Genomic DNA, 23,167 nt, shown 5'->3' on the forward strand with positions numbered 1-23,167 from the left:
AGTTGTCTAAATTAACCTGTGTGTGGCCAATACGTCCAAATTAATGAGAGTTCGATTTCACTTAACAATGCATATGCCTGCTGGGATCAAATGATGAGGCTGAATTATCCGATTTTCTGAATTAACGAGGCTTGAGTTAACCAAGATTTACTGTATGCTGTTTAAAGGGCAACTCCGGCGATTTCTCGATGTCCACTGATGTTAATAAAATTTTGAATACCTATATGTTCTCTTTTGCATTCTGATTATTTGTGTCAAACTATATCGCTGCAAGTTATTTAGTTTTCCTGAATATGAATTTTAAAAATTGGTTGCGTTCTGGACTCGCGATTTTCTACTGGCCACCCTGTGTTTGCCACCCTGTCGCTGAAATCGTTGCTTAAATCACCGCTGTTTAATTTGGAAACTCTGTAAAAGCTCCCGCTGTCATCAGGAGAGATCATCAGCTTCGCTTCTTTGGTGTTAGCGCCACGTTTACTGCGTGTTTACGTTATGGTAGTGTAGGACCTGCCGTCATTCACTCATCGTGACTGCACATGAAGCAGCTACCCGGTTCGGTTTTGGTTTTGGTATCTCGTTTATTGGTTATTTAAAATTATTGATGAAGTTCTAAGCAAACTACCACACAGGTGACAGGACCGTCAATACCATTTGAAAATGACAATATCCCAATAAGGTTAAAAAAAAAACGCCGGAGTTGTCCTTTAAAAAATAGATATCGTCAGTCGTTGACAAGAAGAGTCAACCAAGCAGATGCCGCAAAATTTGGAAGTTGTTCTCAGCTTGCAAAACTTTAGGTTGACTCCCGCTCGCATGTTGCAAACTGTGCTCATGAGCACGAATTAAAAGTGCTCAGTGCAGCCTCCTTGGGCCTGCGAATTGCACAGTGATGAGTGTTGTGCACCACTGCCACATGGGGACCCTTGCTGCTCACAGACTACCAAAGCGCAGATCCAACATGCAATGGCTTCGTTAAATCCAAAATGCTATGCGAAATGTTTTTCTAAACCGGTAAATTGCTGAAGTGCGTGGGAAAAAGCAATGTGGGTTTGCATTCTTGTTCTGCTGCTTGCGGAACCCTACGATGGTGTTTGCAGAACCCTAAGGGGCTATTCGGAAATCTCCTGGGTTCTGGGGAACCCAGTTTGAGAACCCCTGTGTTACTGGATGGCACTAGTACTGTCCTGGAACTTACCGACAAATGATATCGTCAGTGTGTCCTGCTGGATCATAATCCCGCGGTATAGATTAAGCGCGCTTCAACGATATCAGCTGTGCTGAGGTGTTGTTTAGCAGGTTTAGTGTTTACATCGCACTGCGGTAAATGTGTGCGTGGATTCTGAATGCATGGTGTGCGGTTTCATTCGATAGTACCAAGCGCTTCAAGCTGACAGGCCTTGCAAGCATTAATTGGCGGCACGGATGACCACCAATTTTGGAAGAGTGAAGATGGGGCAAGCTCGTCAAACGACAAGAAGTCTGAATAAAAGTGATCATATTCTGTCCCTAGCGGTTACATTATTCTGCATAGCAGTTGAGAGTAGGTAAGGCTTTAGTAAGAAGCCGTAACTCCACCTCATGTAAGACCCGCATTCTAAAGAATCTGACAAAAGAAAGTATGGGTTTTGTGTGAGTAAATACCGTACACTAGTCCCTCAACAGGAATGAGCCAGCAAAATTTCAGCCTCTCTTGTACAGTTATAAAGCAGGAATTTGTATTTTAAATTGGCTGTTGGTGCCATGGATGGAATAGATGTACCCAGGACCACTAATTTGGAAGTGCACTCACAATGTGAGGAAAAGTAAATGGCTGCACTGTTGTAAAGGTCATTTTACTTTCCTTTTGATAAACTCAAGCAGTGGCATTAAGGATCTGATAGGATGTGTGCAAAAATGATGAATGAAGTTAGAAGGAACAACTTCTGGGCAGTGGCTGCAAAGAACGTAAACTTGACACTATTGGCACAGATAATGTCACTTGACTACAACTTATTCGTCAACAGGAGGCTTCGTGTCGTCACCCGATTTCATGATATATGTGGCTTCATGCGTTAAAAACGTTTTCAACTGATATTTTTGGTTCATATTGTGCTTTAAGGTGCCGTCGCTATGTATAGTGCATAAATTTACACTTGTAAAATGGTCCCGAATGGAGTTTTTTGTTTTAAAAGTTGTTAAAATATGTTGTTCTTAAGCAGCAGTGCATGACCTTTCTGCACACACCAGATGAAGGGAAGACCTGTGAAGGCCATCACAATGATCCCTACTTTATTCCAGACAAAGTGCCCCAATTGAATGTCCATTAGCACTCTCAGCATGCATATGTGAAAGCACATCATGCATTTGATAGTACAGAGCTACACACTGAAGTTATGCTTGCTGACACCATTTAATTAGCACCCCTAGCTACTGCTTCAGTTCTAGGTGTGTCCCCTGCTGTTCTTTTTTAGTTACGTATTTTGTGAGTCCTTTCATCACCATTAATCACAATATACAGGGCTGTTGCACACATTGAGTCTGTGTTTATGGTTGCATAGCTTATTGCCAGAATACATTGTTGTTGGAGTTGCTGTTCACTTGCTGTTACTGTCTGATAAATCCTAAGAAGCGATGGTGCTTGATATGGCTTCTGTTTATCAGAGTGCATTGCTGGATCTCCTGGGTGGTATGGCATCACCTGTGGATGCTGCAAGCCTACCCCCAACAGCATCAAGGAGTGAAGGGGATGTACTGGACGTAGGGACGACAGCCTTTGAGGCTAGCAATCCTCCACCTACCGGAAGCAGTGGTAGTAGTGACCTGCTTGACCTTCTGGGTGGCCTTGACCTTTCAGCACCAACGTCTGCATGTGAGTCCAAACAATATACAAGAAAGAAATGATTGTGGAAAGCACGTTTTAATGGCATTCCTTTACAACAGGGCAGCATGGACAATAAATAGGCCGAGACAATTTGAGCAGTTGTATTGACCTTGCGTAGTCCGTTACATTTCCTGAGCTGCTGAAGTACCCAAAGATAAATTTAATTGTGTAGGTCAGTCTTGTTTTAGCATTTCCTGTACTACACTAGAGGCCAAGCTCTTGTCTGCTGAAGGTCTCCTGTAGAGTGCCTGAATATTATCTTTACCTTGTTGACGTAGAAAGTGTCCACGTGAATCAATCATGGGCTTCTTTTACTTGCAATCTATGTGATTAAGTTCAAAGGTTACCAGGAGACGGATTCTCGGACCAATTGTGCTTGGCGATATCACTTTCAATGCGTGCTTATTGTCTGGTTGAGCAAAACCAGATGAGCTGATTGGCTGGTTGAGCACTGCATCATGCGAAGGTGGTAGTATTGCCGAAAGTGATCATCCAAAAATACGTTCCCAGATTCATGCTGTCACTTGTAGGCTTTCCTGCATTATAGTAAAGTTGGCTTATTTTTCTTTATTTTTGTTTTGATTACTTGCACTTATTTAATTTCTAATTTGACTGCATGTGGGCAACATTCTGCTGCAGCTTTGTGTAGCGCCAAGCTTTTCAGGGGTAAGAAAATAATTGTAGGACTAGCTTCAAACAAGCTGCCCGCTGGGGCTACTTTTGATTCCTGCTACATCTGCATTTAAAACTTGAGTTATGATTGCTGCATATTTTTCTACTGTGACCTATCACTTCTTGCAAAATGTGACCCGGTGCTTTGAAGTTCCTTTTTTTTTTCTGCAGTATTTCACACTGGGAGACAGAAGTGAGCAGTGGGGGGCGAGGGGGAAACAGATGGAAAGTTGTTCATTGTTTGAATGAGGCTGGGAAGAATGCAGGCAGCAAATGCTATTGGTCTAGGACCGACTTCTGCTAAGTGATTAAGGCTTCCTACCCAACGCAGTAGAATGACACTGAGCATGAGGTCACGGATTCAATTTCCTGCCACGGCAGCTGCATTCTGATGGGGCATTTTGATGGGGATGAAATGTAAAAAATGCTTCTATAGAGTGCTTTGGGTGCATGTTAGAGGTGGATAGTTCAAATTAATTTGGAGTCACCCACTATGGCATCTCCCATAACCTCGGCCCTTTATTTCCGAGTTTCATGTTTTTTAAAATTTGAGGGGCAAAAATTGGGTGTTTCACTTGGATCTTGTTATAATGAAACAGGATATGGATACAACAAAGTAAATGCATTTTTCCTTGAAATCCCCCATAGAAGTCAATGTATTTAAAGGGACACTAAAGGCAAATATTAAGTCAAGCTTAAGTGCTAGATTAGTGCTTCAGAATCTCTAAGGCATCAATATTATCGTGAACAGGCCCTTAATAATCAAGAAACTGAGGTAAATGCAGGACATCATTAGAGACTCCCCCGGGACATTCAAGCACTGGCCCTATGACAAAAACACTCCTCAGTTAAATTCTGTTACTATACTCAACCACTCGTTGCAAAAAACATCCTTCTATTGTATTATAAGACGAAATAAAATGCTACTTATCCAGTTCTCTTTCATTTTTAGAAAAAAGATCTCATTGAAATTGTCCTTGACAACGACGCGGACGGTCGAAAGGTTTTGTTTTCGTTCGACTCCGCTCCACCCATGCTTTCGCGTTTGAGCAGTTTCGTTATCGCGTAGTGCTGCGCTGGTTTTTCTGGCTCAAAAAATTCGCACAAACTGTAAGTATAGCAGAGAATTCAACTTCCATGTTTTATCATAGGCCTGAACGGTCTATGCCACTTAATCAAAAAGCAGCTGCAGCGGCGAATCCACCGCCATGTCTTGACTCGGTGCCGCCGTCTGTTGGGTGCCGTTTTACTCACCGACGGCAGCAAAGGGTGGTGATGACGTATGGAACGTCACCACTCCCCCGGTTGGGTGGCGGGATATTTGAATTCCTTAAAAGGTATTCGGACCTTTCAGATGCAATTTTCTCGTAAACTAAGTCCTTTCTTGGCATAAAACAAGCGTTGCGAGGTTTCTGGAATGGTACTTAAACAGCCCACGTCAACTTATTATTTGCCTTTTGTGTCCCTTTAAAACCTAGTTTTAACGAAGTAAAGTTGTCCTGCCAATGGATATATAACAAACTAGATTAGTCTCCGAAGCCAAAAATATCGCAACTGTTGCCCACCAAATATATTGTTTCCTGCCAGGTTTGCACTCATTTGGCGTTGCAGTTCAAAATTATCACGTCGAATGCGCCGTTGAGCAACAGTGTGCACGGGAGGTGTGCACAAGCAGCAGCTCATTATCGCACATTTCTCTCGCTGTGGTGTTTAGCTGGCGAAGCTAGGTGCACCCGTAATCCAGGACACCACGCCTAGCTGTGCCATACTACCTATCGATGGTGCTGCTTGCTGCATTGAGAGACTGTTTTGCACTCTCCTTGCGGCATGCTGCACAGGCTGATGCAGCTAGACGGGGCTTCCGAAATTTGGACTTTCTTATTTTAGTTTGACCTGGGTGTGCACCTTTTATGGGATACACATGCATTTTACTACAGTGATTTACCTTTAGATGCAGCACACAATCTCCAACAAACTTTGAACGGCATTAAACTGACAAGCAGCACTTTGTTTTTGAGATAACAGGGACTTTGGCAGCGAGATTGATTTTACCAATTTTACATGGTAAAGAAACTTGTCTGGCTAAACCTGCATAAAGCAAGTATCCCCTTTGACCATCTGAACGTTTGTGAGAATATTTTTGGAGACAGAAGAGTGAAAATTTTCATGAACAGAATTAATGAGCAGAATTTTTTGTAGAGTTTGACAGCTTTCGTAAAATCGTAAAATGAGCCCAAATTCGTGGGCTTTATGAGTAGTTTGGGAAAGTTGGCAGGTATGGTAGTATTCTGCTGTTTGGCTCGAGGTAGCTGGTTCAATTTCCAGGCGCGGTAGCCGCATTTGATAAGGGCAAAATACAAATATGCTTGTGTAATTAGATTTATATGCATAATAAAGAATCCCAGTCGATCAAAATCAGTCTGGAGCTCTACACTTTAGTATCTTATAACCCTATGTTGATTTGGGACGTCAGAACTATGTGTGTGCAAATAGTTATTTTTGAGACCAAGTTGAATATGAATAGAATAGTGCCAGAAGCGAATCGAATCAAATATTGAATAGTTTTCGAATAGTTTTTGCATAGTGAACAGTTGTTATCACAGTTAATATAAAACTATGTTCACATTCTAGTATTCTTAAGGGGGGAGGCTACCCTGGGACACCAACTTATTTGTTTATTGAGATATCTTAAATGAAATTTTCAGGTTAGACTCATAGCAAAAGCATTAGTAGAACTACAAAATTTCATGCAGTAATGTTCACTGGTTCTCAAGTTACAGCAATATGTCAGAATGGTGCACATGGTTTTCTCATTCCAGGCCTGGAGAATTTTCAAAACGTGCTGCAACTTTGAAATTCACTATGATGATTCCCAGATGGATACCTCAGGGCAAGACAGAGCCCTTTTTTAAAATTTCCTTGCTGAAAAATTTGAGCAGACCACAGAATTGAGTGTTGGGGATTAAGATTTTATCAATCACATTTTGATTAAATATCACAAATCACAGACGCAATATATATAAAAATATAGGCTTGTCTTGCCCTCAGAAATTTATTCAGATACACAATACAAAAAAACTTCTGGAAATCTGATGAGCGGTTACAGAGATATGGCCGGAACAAGCAGCCTCACCAGCCCAAAAAGTCGGTTTGAGATATGACCTTCGAAAGTTTTGAGCACATATATTGTTCTAATATGACCCTGCAGCGTAACTGGAGATGTCCTTAGGCACTCTCTTCTTTTTCTGCCTTTCCACCTTCACTTGCGATCGCTTCTTGGCCTTTTTCGAGCACAGAGAATCTTTGTTGACTGCCCGTTGAATGGCCAGGTGGCCAGGTGTTAACCCCACTGATGAACATGGCTCTTGGGTGGCCCTGTGGCAGCCAGCATTACATCTTAAAACTGCCTCATGCAGTGCTCTCTCCACAGCAATCAGCGATGCATGCTGCTCTTTGGGCATCAGGGACCACAACACGGAGTGAAATGATTCTGATGCATTCTGCCTCTGCTCCCAGCCAGCGTTGCAGAAGAGAAGCCTGTGAAAGGCGCTTATAAACAGGTAGCAGTGCTTCTGCAACATAGCCTGGAAGATTGTATTGATGCTTCGGAGGTGGCACACCATCACTCTTGCTGGTGCTATGACGACCCCACAAGTCTGCACCCTCAGGGCACAAGTCATGGTGAGGATCCTCGTCTGTCGATGTCATGTGGTGGTACGATGCCATCACTGCACGCTGCATTGCAGCCACATCATTGGAATTGTTCCGTAGGGCCCAGCCATAATAGTCAGTCAACTTGTCGGTGAGGGCCTTTATCAGCCTGTTCTTCCTTCCTAATGCCTTGTCACTTTTCTGCACAAGGTTGTGCAGGGGTGTCCTCATCCTCTTCTGGACGCGGTTCAGGCATTCCTCTTTCGAAATGGGGACCATTCCATAAACATTTTCTTGCACAAGGGCTGAAAAGGTGGCACCACCTCCGTCAGACACGAGCGTTGTGTAACGGAGGTTGTGCTTTGGCGCCGAACATGAGAAAAGGATGACAGCTGCCTAAACCTCCATCCTTCCTGACTTAGAGTCAGTGTTTTTCTGGCACGCTTGATCTTCCAGCCAGCTTGCGTAGCCTGGGTCTCCAGGCTTTGGCCCTTCTTGGCAACCAAGGCACTGGTTCGATAAAACAATGGCGTCCAAGATGAGGCCCGTATGATATTCAATTATTGCACCAACTCCAATATGGGACGTGTGGCAACGCTTGTGCCATGTTCCATCAAAGTTTACTGTGATATTCCTGCTGAAATATGGATCCATTTCCTTGTAGCTGGTTTTCACAGCAAAAGCAGATTCTGCATAGAACTTGTCTATGCACTGTGTCTGCAGTTCCCTTAATTTCCAAGTGCTTCTGAAAAGTCTTGTAATGCAGGCCACGATGGGACATGTTCATCGCTGCCTGAAAGTCATTGAGGGCTGTTTGTCCCTTCCCTATCTATTCTGTTGCCACAATGGCTCTTATATTCACGTCAAAGGCTGTTGATTCATCCTGATGAGCAGAACTCCACGAGCTTGCAACTACTCCACAATGTAAACATAGTAGCTCAAGCTTTGTTGCAAGGCCAAGTTGGGTGCTTCCTTGAACCTTCATCCTAGTCACGAAGCACCGCTGGCACGGGGTCCCGGATAGCAGGTCGTCTAGGGCATCCACTTGAACAAGGAGAAATTTTTCGCCTTCACTGGTAGCGGTGGCAGCTTCAGGATCACACTCCATTGCTTGAAATTTTTGCTCCATCGCTGACATAGCGCCAAGTCCTCGTTGCACAGCAGCGCATTTTTTTATCTTCCGCCTCTTTCTCCTCACACGTCGGGAAACGTGTTTTCAAGTGCACAGTGGATGACGCGAACGCACTGTCCGAGGCAGATGAAAAAGAGGATGTGGAAGCCGCTGTCGATGAGCACGAGACACCATGCGCACTCGTCATGGCAAATTCTCGTGCCGGTTTAGCAGGAGTCACATTGCTAGAAGTGTTGACGCAACCATGCTCTTGCGTAGATGAAGCAGAAGCTGCCCCACAGGAACCATCGGTGCGATCATCATCAGTGCGCGGGCGAGCAGCAAGCTTCGCCATGCGGGCGAGCTTCATAGAACGCTTCCTTGCACCGGGCGCGCGTAGTGTCTTGAGTTTCTTTGGGCACATCGTGGCTGACTGCACAACAATCGGCAGGCTAAATGCAACAACGGTCTCGTAAAGCCGGTAGAAACTTGGAGAATATGCGAACGGCTGCAAAGATAGACGATGGCAAGCAGGAACCTGCAAAGGGCGCCGGCGATGGAGGAGCCGAAGCAGATGATGGCCAGACACATTATGCAGGAGACCACTATGTCATCGCACACAGCAGCCAATGGGAGTCGCAGGCTCCCCTGCATCCTTGAGGAGCGCGTGCTTTGCCCAATCTCAGCTTCGCGTCTCAGCCGCGGGAAACTTGAAAGCTCTCGCGAGCCCTCCAATCATGATTAATTTATGCCTCTCCCTTGCTGTTGCGGGTGGCGGGGGGAAAAAAAGCACAAGAATGCACGAACCAAACTACTCCAAAATGGCGGCGCTGGGGGGAGTGGTGGAGAAATGGCGTTCGCGCCAAGTAGGGGTATTTTGAGCGCTCGCTCGCCGCTCGAGGGCTGCCGCGGTTCGTTATAAACTTTATTTGAAATAGTTTCGCGATGAATAGTTTGAACTAGTTTTGCGAAGAAATAGTGATTAGTTTGAAATAGTTTTGCGAAGAAAGTGTGAATGATTGCTGTATATATAGCCTGTAGAGTACGGGTACCTAAGTAACGTAGCCTGCTCCACTGTGCAAGTTCTCCTGTTTTATGTCTATGCTATGCCTGCGGGGTGAAGATATACTGTACTTTTGTTCCAGTTTTATGTTTAATTAGGTCTACTTGACATTTCGTAATATTCAAGCAGTATTAGAAAAATATTCGCATTTTGGAATGTAGTGATTATTTGACTTGAAGACCGAATCGAATGGGACACTATTTGATTCGTTATTAAAGCTTAGAATATTCGCACATCCTTAGTCAAAACCCCATGAATCAAATTCATTTGTACATTTTGAACCATGCTGGAATTTTAGTGTCCATTTACATGGAAGAATGGCCAGGATCACTGATAAAATTGTAATTTTTTCTTACAGCCCAAACAGTATCATCAGCAACACTTATATCATCCCTGAGTAACCTAGCAGCACCTGTAGTTCCTGATGGAATTGTTAGCAGACCACCTGTGCTACCTACCACAAATGGTAAGTTGGCCTTCAGCATGACTTGCACTGTTTCTTTCTTGTAAACTCAAGGAGCCCTTGAAGGCAGTTAATGTGTAAAAGCTTGAAAACAAACACCAGCTATCAGGCAAGTTTATTATCCACAATGAAGGTGAAAAAAAAAATAGATACGAATTATGTGGAGCATCAACAGCAAATTAATGCCTGATGGCAACAGAATTCACCCAAGAAAGATTTCTCAAGCACCACCCCTAGCAGTGGTAGAACAGCTGCGCCAATCGCACCAAACTGCACCGAGAGAGGTCCTTCGCGCCATCCTATGCCAAATCGGTATTTGAGCGGAAAATTGTGCCGAGCCTGTGCCAAAGAATGTATAAGAGCAACACCCTCCTTCCGTCTATGCTTCGCAGCTAGCAAAACTGAAATAAAAACCAACAGCACACTATCATCATCATCATAGAGTTTCTCACTACAGTGGGCCTCTTCGATTATCAGTCCCCTACAGTCCCGCACTGTTTGGGACCACTGTCTTGCATTCGATTTTCTTGAACAGCTTGGGAAGCTCTGCTTACCAGTCCGAGAGCTGCAAGAATCGCATTCATTTTTCTCAGACCGGAAGTCGCTGACTGCGCCAGGGCTACTGGAGCTGTCAGCAGATTTTTGCTTGCGTAAGCGCAAACAGCTAGCAGACAATGGCCATCTTAAAAATATGCATGCGGCATTTCACGCCATGTTGTGAAAGCTGCCGTGTGCTTCTGCGTACTTTGCATGTTCTAGATGGCAAATACTGTGCACTCAGCTATCGCTTCTGTTACATCGGTGCTGTGTGTGCCAACATTTTTCACGAGCGGTCCGATTGCTGCAACTTTAGTCTTTGTGTTTTTTAAGAGGGAAGCACAGCGATCAGGTACACAGGCTTGCTTTTCTTGATGTGTTTCACGAAATCTGTCATGCTCATTGCTATATGCGTAGTGATCAGATAGATTTCGCTTTTCAGTTTAGTGACATGGGTGTGCGAGGAAGCATGCCATATTGCATGTGGCTATTTCACGCCAGTAGCTGAGGTGGTATAAACAACCGAAGCTTCGTGGATCGATTGCTGTTCACATATGCTGATCTTTTCTGTTGCAAAGAGCTCTTGTTGCGTTCGCTTTTTGACATGCAGGATCAGTAGACAGTGCACACGCGCTCTTTCCTAGACATGCGCCAGGCCTTTAATTAGTAGACGGGCCTCACGAGCTTTGAGAATATTGGCGGGTTTTTCCTGCATTGACAGCGACGTGGCACGACCGCGATTTTGCTTATGTTCATGTTGGGAATTCTGCTTAAATTTCACTTGCAATGAGCTAGCCTAAATACAGCGGTTAAGGGGTACATGGGGCAAGAGCGCGACGTAAACTGCGCTTTGCAAACACGTTCAATGTGCTCAGGCTGCGATTCCACTATGAAAGCTTTATAGTTGCTTCAGCGATGTGGCCTCTGAGACTGCACCACTTCGGAGGCCATGCTAATGAATTCTCTGGGAAGGGGGCTATGTACGAGTAGCTAAGCAGACGACGGCAGCCAAGAGAGTGAGTTGCAGTCACGGTGGTTTTGAACAAAACTTCAGGGCAGCCCTTGACAACTGGATCACGTGACCGTGACGCGTCCTACTGTCAGGCTAGTCAGACTGGAAGCTGCTGACAGTTTGTGGAGAGCCGGGGACTGCATAATTGAAGAGGCCCACTATAGAGAAACTCTAAGGGCCCGTTGGTGTCGTCTGGTTAATCATTAGTGCATTTTTCTCTGCTGTGTTCTTTGACGTAAACTTTTGCAGCGAGCCTGGGTCGCTGCGCTATTTCAGTGAAATAGCATCACCAACGCAAGCGCACAATCCTATTTACATCTCACGCATGCACAGTGGTGCTGATGCTCTCTCCCTCTCCCCCTCTCTTTTTGGCTGTAAATCCTTAGGGACCGCTATTTGAAAACTCCCTAATGTGCATGGCTTGAGTATATTGCATGATGTCATGACTTTTGCACTATGTTGCATCCTGGGCTAATAAACCCACATTTGTTGACAATCTGTCTGGTGCCTTCTCTGCACCGTACCGACAAACCCAACCGTAGCGCCCTTTGCGTCGCAGTGTGGAGGTGCATCATGTCCTTCCCTGACCGTGCTTGTAGGGCAAGCCTCGCGTAAACCTTGTCCACAGCACATCAACTATATCTAAAATTTGCATGGTATATGGTGAGCACACATGCGTTGGACCCTGCGCCAAAAGTGCTTGCTACTATGTCAAATCGGCTTTTTGCCTGCGCCAGGACATGCGTCGAAATGTGAAACAACTGTTCCACCACTGCCATAGGCCTATCAAAAGCCCCATCATGGTATCAGATGATGGGTGGAGTGGTGCTGTATTTTGCCCATTGTTTCTACCTCTGCTAATATGTGTGTAAATCATGGAACCTGTTTCAGTTATCCTTCTTGTTTTGCTTCTTATGGAAGTTGACAGCCTCTGTAGGTAATCTGTGACGCTTTTGTTTGTCAAAACTATGATGCAAGATTGCTTTACTACATTCAGACAAAGTGACAGGAGATGGAAAAGTGGCATTGTATCATGAGATAGATGCGGTCAAACTGTTTGAGAGCGTGTCCTATTTTGGTAGAGGCATGACAGCTGTGCCAATTGCACTGTTTTGTTACTCGTCATATTTTTTTTGCCATATGGGGTTAAAAGAAGAAAATTGACAGATATCACATCATGATATAATAGAAAAACAGTTGCTATAAGTTTCAATGATATGGTTTCTAGGGAGGAGAAGAGCTCTTGTTAATGACATCCACTGTGGTGGCTTGATGGCTATGGCATTGCGCTGCTAAGCACGAGGTCATGCTTTTGATTTCTGGCGATTGCGGCCGTAGTTCAATGGGGACGAAATTCGAAAGCGCCCGTGCACCTTGCATCAGGTGCACATTGAAAAGCCCCGGGTGGTCAAAATTAGTCCAAAGTTCCTCACTGTGGCATTCCTCAATCATATGATGGTTTTAGTGCAAAAAGAAACAGCAATTAATTCAAATTTTTTTTTATTGATGATGTTTGAAGAAAGTCTTAGATGAAGCTTGCCACTGAGATGTAGTGCGAAGTCATGTCTTTTGATATCAGCTCTGACTTTCTTAATGTTTGTTGCCACACTATGAGACAGTTTCTGACCAGCTTTTTATACCAACTTATCACGAAAATATTTGGCAAAATGGCTTGTCCACTAATGCAAAACTTGTTGAGCCAAAGGAAAGTTGTCAAATTATGAGAATTTGGTTGTCCTTGCACTTCATGCATGTTTGTCATTGGACCGTTGCATCGCCTGAAATGTTGCATACAACATGACTGCATGCTCTTGGCAATTCATTGTGTGGCTTTATTAACTTTGGAACTCTCAAGAATTCATCTTCCCATGCAAGCTGCGAGCATACAGGCTATGCTTGTCAGCTGATTATTCACAAAACGCTTGTAAAGGCTGACCCACGGTGCATTTTTCTAAAGCAAAAATGTGATGTGCAGGGAATGCCGGGTTGTGTCTGTGCCATGCTTGCAGGTTTTCAAGGCAACAGAAATAGCCAGAGTACAAACATTACTCTTCCTGCACTGGCAATATACCATATTTACTTGAACAATGATAGCACTCCCATAATAAATGCACCTGCAACTTTTCTCTTCAAAATTCTTTCGCCCCCCCCCCCCCCCTGTGAACGTAATAATTACACCCCCCACTTTGATCCCGTGTAGTCCTGCAAACAAACAGTTGTGCTGAAGTTTCTGGAGTCACTTCCTTTGGCTGATGGCGATAATGTATGCCACCAAGAGTCATCTCAGTGAAAAAATAATGTTTTCTGCCATGGTGCCAGTGCAACAGCCAACCATAACAACATGTAGACACAGCTACAAGCGAGTGAACCGATTAGCTATACGTTGGTCCTATTTTTAAAACGAAGCTTTTCTTGCCTATTTCTTTGTGATTTCACGTGTCATGGTGGCGGTGGTTGTGGTAGTCGCCATCGGCTGTCTTGCCGAGTAAAAGCTGTTGTTATGGGGGATATGATCACTTTCGTAAGGCTTCGTGTAACTCGGCACCATTGCATTGGAGTGTACAGCTGACAGCATTTCTGGCGTTTTCAAGCTCACTATCCTCGCACAGTGTCAAGAATGCTTTCGGCCACCTACTTCGATGCATCCGGTGCTTAGTCATGCGAAATCTTGCAAAGGGGATAGTATAAAGGTGGATCAAATAAAAACGGAACACTGGTCAGATGTGATGTTCGCCTTACTGGTGAACATCACATGATGGGATAACTGAAACAAAAGGAAAGGGCACTATCAACACTTCATAATGGTACTCACCTTCATAGAAGATATACAATTTGGCGCGAAGCAGCTGGTGTCATCTTGTGACACACTGCGCCAACTTGTGATGCTCTCTCCGGGCAGGGCGCGCTGCGCGGTAATGGCGGCAGGTATGAACTTGCATAGGCAAACTTTTCGCCCTGTCTCGGTTAGGGGGAGCTTAGCAACATAAATTTTACGATTATTCTCCATTGAAAATGCTGCCTAGAAGGTAGAATTTCGATCGTTATGTTCGATATGTGGTAAATAACATATCATATCATGTTTGTTTTTTCTATATATATACAGTGAAAGCTCGCTAATTCGAACTTCAATAATTCGAATTTATGGATAATTCGAACTGTACGATTTGGTCTGGCCAAGCTCCACAGAAGTCTATGTATAAGAAAGCCAGTTAATTCGAACGCGAGAAGGTTCCGCCACGGATAATTCGAACTACGCGCCACTGTGCCGGCGGCGTGGCGCCTGGCACACGGCCAGAGAAACGTGCCTACTGCCTACACACGAGGCTGCATCGCCTCCAGAACGGAGAGAACAGCGAGAGAAGGCAAAATCTGCAAAAATCTAACCGGCGCGGGATCGGCCAGAAGGGAAGTGGTAGCTGCCTCTTCACCGTTCTACGTGACCTCCAAGACTTCTTGCCGGTCGCGAATCTCGGAGGCTTTGCAAATCTTGTGTAGCTGCTAATGTTGCGCAGCAGATGGTCCGGCAAGCGCCAAAACACAGTGAGTCAAGTGCGTCGCAGCTGCGCTTGCAATCAAGAACCGACGAATCGGGGCCTTCGCCACCTTCACATGTTCAGCATCTTTGTCTCGGCAGGCTTCATCGGTTGTGCACGTCTGTTCAGCTTAGGATGTACCAGCCGTCGCGATTCTTTATGATGGTGTTAAGCCTCTGCTAACGTTCGTTTCAGTGGACATCAGTGGTTTGGCACAGCCGGACCCAGAGCTGCAACTTGAAGATGGCGTGTGCCCCCGCAGCACACGCCATCACTTTCTGACACGCCAAATTTCTGACATGCCCTACTGCTTCCAAATCGCAGTGTACTGTTGTTCTCCTTCACTTTCGTTAGTTCGAACTTTTGTTAATTCGAACTGAAGTGGCTTCCCCTTGCGGTTCGAATTAATGAGCTTTTACTGTATGTTATATACTGTCAAACCTCAATACATCGAACTGTTTCTATAACATCTGGAAAATTGCATGTATATTTAATTTTTTATTTCGAACGGGATCGGACTTAAAATGGATGTATCGAACTCTGCCACCCTAGACCACATGTGCTCTGTTGACAGGTGGTAAGCTTTCCCCGCAACATTCTAGAAGATAGCGGTGGTTTGATGGCCATTTCCAACTGCTGCGCACATAGCTGCACACATCAATCGCACCGAGGGTGCCATTCGAATGTAGCAGCGTACACATGCGACGGCTTGGCTAGTTCGATAACGTCAACGACACATTGCATTTGCAGTACTGACTCCTCCACGGGGCTGCACTCTGCGCCTGCCGTGCCTCATGAGGAATGGCGGTTTGCATCCACAAAGATGTGAGACAGCACGGGCTCACTCATAGATGATGCCTTGGCAGATGCAACTTCATACTTTGTTATTGAAAGTGTTTCAAAATGCTTCGATTGACGGACGTGGAGATCGCAGCAGAACTAGCGACCAAACAAAAATGCTGCCGAGGTTGATCCCGCAAGCACCAATATAGCCCCGCTCCTGACTTCAACTGAGGCTATAGCTGCTTTGGCCCTTCTACGCCGCTACGGGCCTATCGCTTGTGGATCTTTTAAGACTAAGGTGAGGGCTCCGTGTTTAAGCACGTGGCTGCCAATAAGAAGCAGGCTACACTGTTGCAGTACTTTCAGCCAAATAAATAAATACTTTGTGTGAAGCTTTAAGTGAGTATTAACTGCGCCACGATTGGAACGTGATCGGGGATTGTTGTTCGGAGCTCGCGTTCGGTTGCACCGCGCACGATTGGCCTAGACTGCGCCAACTTTGCGTGGCTGACGAAATAGGTGCAGGCTACGCTAATTGGGTGTGGCGCAATCGATCGTGCACTCCCGGCTGACGAAGTCGGTGCGGCCTAAGCCAATTGCCCTCAGCGCAACTGATTGCGCGCTCCGAACAACAATCCCTGATCGTGCCCTTAGTTCATTAATTGATTTGCAGAAGTTCTTGATGTATTTTTTACTTGATTTTATGTTTTGAATTCTGGCTATATCGAACTAATTCGTGATCACTACGCTCTTCGATATATCGAGGTTTGGCTATATGTGGTATCGTTATAAGTGGACTGCACTGTGCCGTTGAAAGTGATTGCTTGAGAATATTGCCCCTGAATGAAACTTACCTTTCCTCATCAGGGTACGCCACCGTGGCTGATGGCAATTATGTGACATGTTTGTTGCGAAAATCCGCTGTTGTAATCGGGGGTGCGGGTTACACACACTGAGGGATTATACGTGGAGAAATACAGTACCTCCAAGTGCTCACTCACATGCTCGCGTACACATCATCTTCTACCTCCAAGGTGTCCAAGGTGGGTGTGGAGAAGAGACTATAGGCCCTTTTCATGGAACAGTTTGTCCTCGAAGTACGAGATGGTGCTTTCTGTGGCATGCTCCATCTTGCTTCAGCTAAAGCACAGGAATATGAAACCATTGCTGCTTGTGCCCTGCTACTGTGAGATCAGCTGTCGGAAATGCAACTGGGCAATCGCAAGTGCACTGTGATCCATTCATGCTGCAAAATGTGAGACGATAGAGGGAGGACCTGTGCAATAGAGTCGACAGCCAATAATTCGAACTCAACAGGGAACGTAAATAAGCCCGAACTATTGAATGTCCGAAAAACTGAATGTATCGATAATTTGAAAAACGATAATTTTATTTATGTTTTAAGGCCCCTGTGCAAGGAATAAGTGGTCGATTCGTTGATGCATGCACTTCCGCTTATGTGCTATTGCTGTGACCCAATGCAAGGGCTGCAAAGGCTCAAGTCAGATCCACATGTGAAGGCTCCGGAGCACATGGCACATCATCATCATCACCCAAATTAGAGTGACTGTTTGACGGTGGGAAAACTTGCTCAATTATTTCGTCATAGTTCAGTTCGGCACACCACAACACCACACTGTCGATGTCTGCAAAGTCTTCAAATGTAATGGCAGCAAAAATCGGCACACCGCACCCTAGCAGGCAGGGCATCTATGTCTGCATTTGAGCTTGTTGTGGTAGGCTTCAGTTGAGGCTCTTTAGTTGTGAAGTTGGGCTCATTTGGACTGCGAGGGCACCGTTGGTGCCATTTTACGTGGCTTGTTGATACATTCACGAGAAAGACTTCTTGGAGCCAGCAGAGTGCTGTCTGAAACGCAAACTAAACAAGCATAGAATGGCAAGAGCAGGCCATGCGTGGGGTTGCCGGAATAGCCGGAATAGGATGTGATGATCGCAATGTTGATGCGACCTATAATTCGGGCAAAGCCTCGAAGATTGGCATTTGCACTTAAATCTCTGAGGCATAGGGCTCTGACCAAGGCAAGGCCTCAGAGATTCCAATGTAAATGTGATGTGATCTCTGAGGCCATTCTTGATGCCTTGTCTCTCTGAGGCCATACTTGATGTCTCGTCGAGGTTGCCAGAGGTGATAATGGCGGCAGAGTTGGCGCACGCTACAGGAGAATCTTCATCAGACCTAAAACTGGAGACTCTTCGTCAGAGCTAAAACCTGACGATCCAACGTCGTTACTTTAGCCATCACTGCTGCTTGGATCACAAAAATCAGCAGCAGAAGCCGCCCAAGTGCTTGCAACAAGAATTGGCTGTCGGGCACGATGGGGGCCGGAATGGCATGCCATTCTTGCAGAACTCAAAACCACCTTTGTTTCAAATTTCACTTGCGGCTGGGCCTCCGCATGCAAACAAAAAACAAAACTGAAAGAGGAGTTCTCAATGAATCCGTCAGATGGAGTTGTCTGTAGCGCGACTGTTTTAAATTTTGCGGGAAATTCAAAGTCATTGGAACTCCGTGTCCGATGGTCCATAGCGCGATACTAAAAGAGTTAAGCGAATCACTAGCGATAATGCCTTTTTTGCTAGAAGCTATTACAAAGTGCAGATCGTATATGTTCCAAGCTTCTTGTGTGCAGCAAGACCAAAATTATTGCAATTGAGCACACCCACAAGCGATTAGGCAGAAAACAATCAGATAGTGACCACACCAGGAAACGTTACTGGGTCAGAAAAAATGACAAACCGCTGCTTCGAAGTGTTAGCCAAATAAAGAAGGAAAAGAAAAACATTGATTATGATTTATTTCATAAGTGGAAACTTTGAACAGCTTGGAATACCTTTGTATCCCCGCGTCTAGTACAAGCACCGTATGCACTGCTCATGCTTGTCATCTGCCAGCCTACTGTTTTGGCTGCTGTGAAGGATAAACGGAAATCTAAGAATCCCGAGATTTCAGAATGCAGTCTATGCTCGTTATAGCAGACCCGCATACAACAGACTTTCGGATATAACGCACCATATTTCAGCCTTAGTTTGGTCTACCTATTTTATTAATGCAACAAAGTTTGCTATTAATGGACTGTGCTACAGCATACGAAATTAGCAGCAATTTTGTTCAAAATTGGGCATATAAAACATACTTTTGTCGTGTCGACACAAGCTGACAACTGACTTGTGAGGGTCAACCGACGATCGTAGCTGTGTCGTGTGCACGGGGGAGGGAGGCGGGGCAAAAACGCGCTTTCTTCTTTTTAGCACTAGCCATGGGGGGAGGGGGAGGCAGAGGCGGAGGCGAGACAGGAGGTTCTACTTGAGCCGCTGCTGCTTATGGCGCGGCCGCCGTATCTTGAAGCTATCTGCGATGTGGACAAAGGGTGTGCACTCGCGGGCACCGTATCTTGAAAGCAATCTGCGATATGAACAAAGTGTGCCCAGTTCTGGTAGCTTCGTATGTGCTGCGCTTTCGACGTTTAGTTTGTGTGGAAGCGAGAGACAGCCCGAAGGTCAATTCGCTTGCTGCTGCTGCCGCGCTTACCTTGTTTAATTTGCTATCAAATTTGCTATCGCAATCGATCCTTCGCCTTTCGGGCGAATCTACGACTTTTTTGTTTGTTTTTTACTTTGAACGTTCGCCACTCACTCTTTGCAATAAAGTTGTTACACATCGCGATGAAAGTTTCGGAAGTGAGGTGTTTCGGATATTACGGACTTCGGATAAAACAGACGTCTTTTGTCGGATTATGAGGGTCCGTTTTAACGAAAGTTGACTGTATTAGTTTGTAGTACGGAGGCATTGTTAACATGACAAAGAAACTGAACAACGTTGGTTATTCTAAAAAGTTCGGTATTCTGATGTTTGTAGTGCTGAAATGTTTTTACATTTACACTATAAGAAGTCGCCAAGGGATTTCTGAAAAGTTTGTTAATGTAGTGTTCGTAGCAACAAGCTTTCACTCTATTTCGACCCTGGTGAATTTGAAAAATCGGATAAGTCAGACTTGTCCTCTAGTCCTGGCAGGCGTATGAATTATTTAATTCACTCAAGCTCTCGTCAATGCGGACATATTTGGCCACACATCGGTTAATGCGGGCAAGTCTCGCAGCTGAGCGAGCACAAAGCACCGCAAATGTACGACACAAAAGAGCGAAAATGGCTCGATAGTCCAGTCGAAAGCGGAGGAATTCACATTGCCTTAATCATCAGCAGAAATCGTACATAAATGACAATGCCAGAACGCTTCGTCCCAACTTACACACACAAAGATGCGACGTCTCCAAGACACAAAGAAATGAGGCACATGTCTTTGCACTACTTGGTTCTTGCGAAGGCACAGTAGGTGGCGCCAATTACACAAATGCAAAGCCGCACAAGCACGCACAAATATGCGACGTCTCTGCGACACACCTTCTTTGTGGACACCACGTGAAAATAGCATGCGAAACTTAAAGAAGTAAAAGAAAAAGCATATCCTGCATTAAGTGATTATGATGATATTGCTGGCCGAAGAAAAGAAAGGTAAAAGAAAAACTGCCGTCCCCTGGAGGGTTTTATCGGCCAAGGAAGAGCGGGCATGGCCTCTGAGATGAGAGGATAACACGCGCCTCCCATTCTTGGAGGCTATAGAGCGAGGCACTAGAATCCAAGCCTGGCCAATCTAATGGAAAATGCAACATCGTGGTCTTCAAGATCGGGTAGCATGGCTCAGAACGAGTGATTTAATCCAGAAAATCCGTCTGAAAAATCAGTTGCAGAAATGCATTAACTCTATGGAAACCCGGATGGTGCATTTATGAAGTCTGCAATATCCAACAAGTCCAAATTTTTGGAGTCCAAAACATTCGTCTGCTACTTAGTAGCGTAATTGAACCATGTGTGTTGAGTGCATGCAAGAAAGCTCGATGGTGGTGTTCCCATCAGAAAAACCAGTCGATTCATTAACTTGCAGTAATCGTTCGTCCCATTGCCAACAAGGGGAACAAGTTTTCGCAGGTCTCTAAAAAGAGACGCAGGCATGGCAACATTGTCGTATGTGATGCCATTGTTTGTAATACCAGCACCTGCCTGTGAACATATGTAATCGCACCCGTGTGAGCAATAAACGAGCAAGCATCTAGTGGTGACCCTTTGAGAGATTAAAAACCAGATAGACATCAGTTTTTGCGAGCACAACAAACAGAAGCAGCCTGCGAGATTAAACCAGAACAAACCATCGCATACCCGTGCACACACAGATGCACGAGCGGTCGCTGACGTGCCAGGATAAACAAGCCATGGAATTAAAACCGTGGTACTGCGGAGCAAAAAAATAAATAAATTATAAATAAATAAATACATAAAAACATTTCTTGTACCCACACAGGGTGGCAGCACTTGCTGTGCAACAGAAAGTTGAAAAATTGATGCATTTTCAAACATGCAGATATGGTCATAATTATATGACATCAAGCATTTGGGACTTGTTTACAGTGCCGTATATTTATATATATTACAGCAAATGGGTATAACCGATATTCTAATTTACATTAAGAGAAAAAAAAATGGAACTGGACAGGTCATGTAATGCACAGGCTAGATAACCGTTGGAACATTAGGGTTACAGAATGGGTACCATGAGAAGGGAAGCGTAGTTGATGGCAGAAGACTAGGTGGAACGATGAAATTGGGAAATTCGCGGGCACTAGTTGGAATCGGTTGGCGCAGGACAAGGGTAATTGGAGATCGCAAGGAGAGGCCTTCATCCTGTAGTGGACGTAAAATAGGTTAGCAGTATAAGACCATTGCTACGGATGTTAGCTCCTAGACATCATCATATAGGCAGCACAGCGCCAACAGTGAACGCCGGGCCGCTCGAGTGTGACCTCAAGGATATCGGTGTCTCCATGATTGGAGGTCACAGTATAGTTTGTTGTTATAGTTTAGTTTTTCTTAAAGCAAATGTTACACCAACAAAACTACCGTAATGCAATAAATAACGCAATAAATAGCAATATTTATTGTTACATTGTTGCACTGGAGAGGTACCTGTTCCAAAAAGCTCCACTAGATTATTGTCATCATTATTGCCTGCACAAGAAGTCACCATGCTTCCAGTCGCCATTTCGCTTATTGTATGCATGGGTTCAAGCTGGTTTAAGTGTGTTGTGATTGTCCACATGTTTGTTCCTTGCATACCCAGCTGCAGAGGCAATGCCAGTGACATGAAGTTGCGTGAAAATCATTCAGAGGCCAACTACTGTTGCCTAGCGATGCTGCCAGCTGAAGTTGAAGTTTTGGACAGTGCATCGGGGGATGTGGCTTTCGGAAATGCAATAAAAGTTTATTTGCATCTCTTGATGTTAGTATTCAGTAATGCGCCTTAACTTGAGCCTATGTTTGATGCGATCTAGATGACGCCTGGCATGAACGTGCCCAAGACGCTCGTTGTGTTTCCTTCAGCATGTTCATGTGGGGCATTATTTTAAGTAAGTCAAGCTTGGGGTACAAGTTCATGTGCATTTCTGAACACGTCAGTTAAAAGGAGTATTGGTGGAGGATTTTTCTTCTGCTATAATTTGCGGCTTATAAATCAAAACTGAGAGATGGGCGAGTTGGTGTTCTCATTTCCTTTTCTTTTTTAAACGGTGGGAAAAAGACGTAGACGAACTAGAGCCATGTTTGTCATTTCTCTCTAGCTCGTCTATGTCTTTTTCGCACAGTATTTGTTACAATGGCTCATAAATATTTTGTTTACACAAATTTAGGGCATGAAAGTAAGTTTGGCATTTTCTGATTAGATTAATGCATGCATCAATTCATTATACCAATCAGTAGTAAAATATGTGCGTCTTATATACGAAGAATTTTTTCTTCGAAACTCACAAAAAGTAGGGGGTGCAATTTATACACAAAGGTGTGTCCTGTAATGCGGAAGATACAGTAATTGAAAACATTAACATTGTTCACGAGACTGCTTGCTGATTAAGCTGTAATGCCAGCTGCATACTGCGGCGATGTGCTCCATATGTTGAGTAGCACATCACTCTGTGTCAAACATGTGTGGCATTGCAACACGAGCATTTTTTTTCTACTTCATCTGAAAATTGCCATGACGTGGGTTTTATAGGGGCACCCAACAAAACCACCATGACCTGCTGCCGCATGCCAGTTGTGGGAGAAATCATGCCATGTGGGTCAGCTGTGATTGGCTATCACTGGCTGGTCAAGCACGTACACTGGTGTGTCATGCTTTATAACCCTGAAACACTTCTGGAGTATAGTAAGAAAACATGGTCGCGCTGTTAATGAGGCTTCTGTAAATGTGAGCCAACTGTCATTGAACGGCATACAGCAGGGAATTTACAATCTCGTTTCAAAAGCAGTGGAAAATCAGTTGCTCTCTCCTTCGCAATGTTGTTATGCAGCGTCATCTCAAGTAGCTGGACCCACCGATAGCTATTGGCTGATTTCATGATCACGAGTACATTCTC

At 44.7% G+C, this 23,167-nt stretch overlaps 1 protein-coding gene and 1 pseudogene across 5 annotated transcripts in view; one reads left to right on the plus strand and one right to left on the minus strand.

The window, feature by feature from the left end:
* Window positions 1-23,167, plus strand: part of AP-1gamma (adaptor protein complex 1, gamma subunit) — a 233,201-nt gene that overhangs the window by 184,260 nt on the left and 25,774 nt on the right. For all 5 annotated transcript variants that reach the window (XM_065436802.1, XM_065436803.1, XM_065436806.1 and 2 more), the window contains exons 15-16: window positions 2,641-2,848; window positions 9,716-9,823. In XM_065436802.1, the coding sequence (XP_065292874.1) occupies window positions 2,641-2,848; window positions 9,716-9,823 (316 nt within the window). The remainder of the gene's footprint in view (window positions 1-2,640; window positions 2,849-9,715; window positions 9,824-23,167) is intronic.
* On the minus strand, window positions 6,724-8,718 carry LOC139054924 (uncharacterized; annotated as a pseudogene).

The sequence above is a fragment of the Dermacentor albipictus genome, chromosome 1 (genome assembly GCF_038994185.2).
Source record: "Dermacentor albipictus isolate Rhodes 1998 colony chromosome 1, USDA_Dalb.pri_finalv2, whole genome shotgun sequence".
NCBI classification, from domain to species: domain Eukaryota; kingdom Metazoa; phylum Arthropoda; class Arachnida; order Ixodida; family Ixodidae; genus Dermacentor; species Dermacentor albipictus.